Source organism: Copadichromis virginalis, linkage group LG6, assembly GCF_057382275.1.
Source record: "Copadichromis virginalis isolate Kocher_CV1m ecotype Utaka linkage group LG6, C_Virginalis_male_GT1.1, whole genome shotgun sequence".
Classification (NCBI taxonomy): Eukaryota; Metazoa; Chordata; class Actinopteri; order Cichliformes; family Cichlidae; genus Copadichromis; species Copadichromis virginalis.
Window position 1 is genome coordinate 1,859,688 of NC_140623.1, and position 6,947 is coordinate 1,866,634.

At 39.0% G+C, this 6,947-nt stretch overlaps 1 protein-coding gene across 1 annotated transcript; it reads left to right on the forward strand.

Moving 5' to 3' along the window:
• The first annotated feature begins 1,368 nt into the window (after positions 1-1,368).
• LOC146706895 (B-cell receptor CD22-like) lies at positions 1,369-6,718 on the forward strand. The gene is made up of 9 exons (XM_085458186.1): positions 1,369-1,515; positions 1,736-2,092; positions 2,175-2,435; positions 3,624-3,884; positions 4,538-4,798; positions 4,899-5,159; positions 5,248-5,335; positions 5,456-5,513; positions 5,642-6,718. The coding sequence occupies exons 1-9, from the start codon at positions 1,446-1,448 to the stop codon at positions 5,744-5,746; spliced, it is 1,722 nt and encodes a 573-aa protein (XP_085314312.1). The 5' UTR covers positions 1,369-1,445; the 3' UTR covers positions 5,747-6,718.
• The last annotated feature ends 229 nt before the right edge of the window (positions 6,719-6,947 follow it).

Consider the following 6,947-nt stretch of genomic DNA (forward strand, 5'->3'; position numbering starts at 1 on the left):
TCATGCCCAAGGATACTTTGGCATGCAGACTGGAGAAGCCAGTCAATCAAAAACAACCTTCTCATTGTCAAATGACCTGCTCTACCTAAGAGGCTTGCCTGGGATAACACATTGGACTACTGAAGACTGGAAGAAGGTATTATGGACTAATAAATGAAAATTCAAAATCTTTGGTTCATCACGCAGGATCTTGGTACGCTGCTGAGTAGAAGAAAGGATGGTTCCACAGTGGCTGTGTCCAAATTCAGAGGCATCCTTCAGAAACTGCATTTGTAGGCTGATTAAATCACAGTCAGGTGATGAAGGCTGCCCAAATTCGAAGGCTGATCCAAATGCGGCCCACAAATGCATCCACCATTTCCCTGGATTTGAAGGATGGTTTGGGTGTATCCTTTATGGCCCACCCTATCCCAGGATTCATTGCGATCCATACTGGAGAATTTTGTTCTTGTAACAATGGCGGTCGAAGTGAGAGATAAAGTGAGAGAGGAGTACAATTTTAACTGTAAGTATTAAAATCTGGTGGGATAAAAGTTTAATTCTTAAAGCAGTTGTGTTGTTAGGGTTTGGGAGTTTGCATAGACATGTTTTTTTGTAAGAATCACCTCTAAACCAGCTTGTATGATGGGTCCTGTGGTTTTTCATGTATTGCCGCTTACATACAGCTAATTTAGATTTTCTCAAATTAACCTTTTTGTGATATGTTGATCACAATGATCACCTCTTCATCAGCCACTGTGGCATATAGCTACAAGATCCATTTATACATCTTATGCTTATGAGTAGTTTTAACCCTCATGCATTACAGAACAGCATGACCCTCTCAGACCTCTCAGTGAAGCCTTCTAAAGAGAGCTACTGTAAAAAGTCTTTTAAAGACATAAATTGTCTTAAAATAAAGACAGAAGAGGAAGCCCACACACAGGCTGTATGGTTTTACTGAATTGTTTTGGTCACATGCATTTCTGCAGTGTTGGTTGTTCAAAGTAAAAAAATAACTCAACTAAACCGGATGTGATGGTGGGTGCCAGTCGCTGCGTGTTGTGGCTTTTATTAGTGACTTAGAGAGCAGAAACCCACAAAGGTATCTGAGTGCAAAAAAACAGAAAACACAAAATAAATAATAATTTTTAAAAAGCTGTTTTATTATTAGTTTACTCCTAACAAACCAGACACATGAACTTTTATTATGTTCTCACACATATTATAAATTAGGATTGAATTGTGACAATGAAAAACTGACACATTTGCATCACTGCGTGTATTAGAGGTGTGAAAAGGAAGGAAGGGCGCTTTTACTAACCTGAACTCAGTTTTCTGCCTGCAGACCACATCAGAAAGGCATCTTAAGAGACAGAGTGAGAATTGTTTTTTGATGTGTCTAATTCCTGGATACATTATTTACCTGCTAACATTTCTTTTCTTCTCTGAAGTCACACAGACAGATGACAGGAGCGGCTATGAGTTTAACTGCAGCACTCAGAGGAGTTTTTATCGTGCTGCTTTCTGTGTCAGGTACTGTATGTCTACAGATAAGACCATTTGATCTTTTTGCTCTGAAAACAAACAGGTGGTTGAAATGACAAGTGAGTCAGTGATATAATAACACAAAATGTTGATCAACCGATGCAAAACCATTTTGGAATTCTGCTGTCATTGCACTAAAACAAATTCATTTACTCCAGATACAATAGCACATGTGTTATTGTGTTTTCTGATGTGCTCTGTGTTACAGTGGTACAGAGTCAGAATGGCTGGGGAGTGACTTACACTTCTACTCAGATCTGTGCTGTAAAAGGATCATCGGTGGAGATACGCTGCACCTACACATACCCACCCAGAATAAATAATGAAACTATTGAAGTTCAGAAAAGATTATGGTTTACTAAATTGCAACAAGATGTACCTGTGGATCTAAAAACTGATCCAAACTATGACGCTCGAGTGGAGTATTATTTTTTTCGGAACAACAGCACTCTGAGAATCACAGACCTGAGAGAGAGCGACTCAGCTCAATACAAGTTCAGGTTTGAGACAAACTATCGTAGTGGACGTTATACTGGCTCTCCTGGAGTCACTTTGCTTGTTACAGGTAAAAAAAAAATTAACATTGATGTTTCTATGTATCTGTAACTGTTGCATTACACATGTTTATGGGTTTTTTCTTCCTCCAGATGCTCCAATACGCCACTCTGTGTCAGTGACTCTCTCGGGTGAGATAGTGGAGGGCAGCTCTGTGACTCTGACCTGTAGCAGTGATGCTAAGCCAGCAGCTAATTACACCTGGTACAAGGAGGATGATCAGAAACCTCTCAGTAAAGACTCCCAGCTCATCTTCAGCTCCATTCAGTCTTCTGATGCTGGAGAGTATTACTGCACAGCTGTAAACGACCTGGGGACAAAAAGGACTGGACACAACATCATCATTGTGAATTGTGTGTAAAAGACCATTAATATTTTAAAAAATACATTTCTTCATATATTGATATTCTGGTACTGTAGTTCATTCAGTAGCTTCAGTAGATTATTATTTTATTCACTTTATTCTATTGGCTTAAAGACATGTACTGCTCAATTAACACAAAGTCAAACTGCAGGGACTTTGGTACATTTAGGAAAAAGCAACCTCTGTGAATCCTTCATGTTAGTGTTCTCGTATCTGATGGATGCATGAGATGAAGGTGATAAAAGAGCATCAAAGAGTGTCTGGAGGAAGAGGAGCAACATTGCCAGAGAGCTATAAAATGAACCTGAGTGAAATACTCACGTGCATGTTTATGTTAACGGACAAACTGTCAGAAACAGACTGCATCAGGGTGGAGTAGGAAATCCTTTAGTCAGACTTGTAATCACAGCCTAGCACTGTGCAGATGCACTGGCTTTAATAAGATAACACCAGAACTGGCAGGTCCACCACTGGTGATGAGACCTGACGAGAATTCACACTGAGCACATGTGACAGAGTTTGGATTTGCTGCTTGTAATATTTATGTAAAATATCTGCCTCCTTGATTTCTTATTTTGCATTTTTGCCACTTGTTTGTTTGTGGTCATCAAACACATTTTACCATTAGACGAATGCAAAATGCAGCTTTTAAATAGTGTTTTAATTGATTTCATTTCATTTAACCCTTTAACCATCTGAATCAGCTGTGTTAGATCAAGACTACAATTAAAACATGCAGGACACTGGTCCTCGAGGCCTGGAGTTGCCCACCCCTGGTTTAGGTTAGGGTTTAAAAGCTATCCAGCTATCGATTCAAGTGATATCTTTATTCAAAAGTTCTAGAGGTGTGATAAATTAGTAACATTTTTAAAAAGAAATCTGTAAGGGGGCAAATACTTTTTCATAGTAATGTGCCTGATCTCCACGTGTTAGCGAATGATATATTCACTGCTGGATAAAATCGTCAGACCCATTTTCAAACCTAACTCTGGGGCTCATAAATCAGGAGATTCAGACCATCTTTGGTCTAAAGAAAGCATTAAAGAATGACCCATGAGTGTTTGTTTAATGTGAGCTGTAGTGTTATTGGGCGGGGCATGTAGTTTTATCTTCTACTATATAAACTCAATCATAATGTGTAATTAAACATTAAATATGTTCATGTTTCCTCCTCCAGATGCTCCAAAGCTTCCCTCTGTGTCAGTGAGTCCCTTTGCTGAGATAGTGGAGGGCAGTTCAGTGACTCTGACCTGTAGCAGTGATGCTAACCCAGCAGCTAACTACACCTGGTACAAGAACAATGATCGCAAACCTCTCAGTGAGAGCTTCCAGCTTGGGTTCAGCTCCATTCAGTCCTCTGACTCTGGAGTGTATTACTGTAAAGCCAGAAACAAGCTGGGGATGAAGACGTCTAGGAACAAACTTCTTGATGTAAAATGTAAGTAAAAACATGGCTAGTTGTTCACTGTGCAGCTTCAGTAAAGCACTCTGGATTCCAAATGGCTTCTGGATATACATCCCTGAGATGTAAACCATCAGTAAGACATGCAGTTAGTGGGGTTGGGTCTGGTCATTCTAAATTGTCCATAGGTGTGATTGTGAGTGTGAATGGCTATCTGTCTGTCCCTGCAACACCTGCCTCCTGCCCTATGGCAGCTGGCATAGGCTCCAGCCCCTCCGTGACCCTTACAAAGATAAGAGGATGGATAGATGGATGGATGGATGGATGGATGGATGGGTGGTACTGTAATTGTCTGAATGCCACAAAACCCTCCACAACAGCACAGATTTGTTTCTGCTTTGAACATATTTTTTGTGATTCTGGTTGAATCTGTAGGTTTCTTTTGGTTGGGTTTGGTTTCATTTGACTTTCAGAATGATAAGTAGAAGACTTTCCTATATTTACATCCTTTGTATTGATTTGAGTGGTTGAAGGACAGAAATTAGACTCTTACATGTCACGAGAGAGACCTGATTGGCAACCAAAGGATTATGTAAATCCAATTACCTAATCCAACGATCACACTACATGAACATGCTTAAGTCATCAATGGACAGGCAAACTCTCTGTGTCTTTACCTTCTCTTTCAGATGCTCCAAAGTTTCTGTCTCTATCAGTGAGTCCCTCTGATGAGATAGTGGAAGGCAGCCCTGTAAATCTGATCTGCAGCAGTGATGCTAACCCAGCAGCTAATTACACCTGGTACAAAGACAACAAAGTACTGTCAGTAGGACAACAGGGTGTTTATCACTTTATCTCCATCAGGTTGGAGGACAGTGGGGATTATTCCTGCAAGTCTGAGAATGTGCATGGAGAGGCCAACTCTACCTCTCTATCAGTGGATGTACAATGTGAGTGTTTTTTGTCAGTCTAAACGTTCAAAATACTTTTTAAGAATCTTAACAGAATTTGAATATAAATTTACACAGTGTTTAATTTACTGTTTACTAGATCCTCCGAGACTTCCCTCTGTGTCAGTGAGGCCCTCTGCTGAGATAGTGGAGGGCAGTTCAGTCACTCTGACCTGTAGCAGTGATGCTAACCCAGCAGCTAATTACACCTGGTACAAGGAGGATGATGAGTCACCAAAGGCATCAGGACAGAACTTCACCATCACTGACATCCAACCTGAACACAGTGGGAGTTATTACTGTGTTGCCCAGAACTCAAGAGGACATCGGAACTCCATCTTACAGCTGGATGTTGTGGCAGGTCAGTTTGATGCTCCTCACAGTTGAATGATCTGTGAAACTAGATGTGCAACTCAGACTTGCATCCTGTTTGTTTGTCTTCTTTTTAGTGAAATCAGTAATAATCGCGAACATCATCAGGTTGAGTCTGGTGGTTCTGATGCTGATTCCTTTGTTTTTGTTGAGTATACAGATAAGGTAATATATATGTATATATAAAATCATCAGTTCCATTACTTTTCTTTTCCCCCCAACTTTATCTTTAAAGCTGCTGATTCAGTTTCAATAAAAATTGATTTGTTATTGGAATTTATCCAGGAAGAAGAAACAGGCAAACTTACATACTGGAGCAGGTGGACCTGCTGATATGATCCAGGTAAGAAGTGCTACACAACAGACAGTTTTTGCAATATGAATTAGAGCCAGTAATAATTTTACCACAATGCAATATATGTTTAAAGAAGCTCTTTTAGTCTTATCATTATTTTAATGTCTCTCCATCAGTTAGATTCTCATTCTGTTTATGAGAACCTTTCAGCCTTAAAGGCCTTCGCAGCAAGCACAGACAGACAAGAAGGTGCAGGAAGATCTGGAGTGAAGTCCAACTAGCTGAGAGTCCTGCATGGAAGAAACATAATGAACTGAAATCCATGTACCTCGTAAATATTATTTACTTGTTGAACCAGATTAAAAATGATTTAAAGAGAGAATTGTCATCCCTAAAGTAGTACAGGAGACTGAGGTGAGGCGGGAATGAAGTGGACACATTAAACTTAAGCTTTTTTCTTTTTCTTAAATTTAGCAACACATTTCAAAACAAATTTTGTATTAATTTTATTGCTACCGCATGATGATGTGATGCTTCACAGAGCTAATGAGATATTTGTAAGACGTTTTGCTTTCTACTTTATTTGCCCTTTAGATCAGTGAGCTTTTGTTTGCTGTTAAACTGTGAGATAAACTGTGGGAAACAGTTTCAGCCTTCTGTTGTATACTTCTGATGTTTTTGTAAATACAAAATGTAAAGTCTTTTTTACATCAAACTCACACCATGTATCTCCCCTCCTTGTAAACAACAGCAACTTCTTCAACTGAAGTTGTAGCATCATTTCGGTTTTCTCTAAATGCAGGGTGAAGGTTTGTAGAAAGTTTTCTTTTTTTCAATTTAGCTTTAGATTGTTCTAACGTTTATTTTCAGATTGCATTCTCCTATATTAAAGACAAATACAGTTTACATGTATTTTTTTCTTCTGAATCCTTCTGTTTTGTCAACAGAAAGATTAATTTATCCAGAGACACTGTGTGCTATGTACATTTTTGAAACCAGCGAGGCTTTGTGCAGATGTAAATTATAAATTCATATACATTTGTTGCATAAAATAGTTGATGTCAATCAGAAGAGAGGTGATAACCTAATGCTGTAGCAGGTATAGTCATCCAGCTCTGATGTTTATCTGATCACTCTATTTGCATTAAATCACATATATTTGTATATTTCCTCCATAAGCACTTCTTGAATAAAATCTCTGATATATCTTTGATATATTAAACAGGGCTAAACATGTAAAATAAAAATGGTTCCAAAGAAATAATATTAAGATGAAGCTCCTGTCTCCTCACATCTCAACACTGTCACCAGTGCTGTTTTTTTTTTCAGTTCTCAGCTATTTTTGTCATGGTCCTGAGTCTGACGACTAAGGCTACGTTCACACTGCAGGCGAAAGCGCATCAAATCCGATTTTTTTGACCCTATGCGACCCATATCCGATCATGCTATGACAGTGTGAACGGCGCAAATCCGATATTTTCA

What these genes read in the sequence shown, in the direction of transcription:
- LOC146706895 (XM_085458186.1), top strand. Translation starts at nt 1,446, where the DNA reads ATGACAGGAGCGGCTATGAGTTTAACTGCAGCACTCAGAGGAGTTTTT. An exon ending in AGTCACTTTGCTTGTTACAG is followed by an intron (nt 2,093 to 2,174) that starts GTAAAAAAAAAA and finishes TTCTTCCTCCAG; the next exon opens with ATGCTCCAATACGCCACTCT. An exon ending in ACAGCTGGATGTTGTGGCAG is followed by an intron (nt 5,160 to 5,247) that starts GTCAGTTTGATG and finishes TCTTCTTTTTAG; the next exon opens with TGAAATCAGTAATAATCGCG.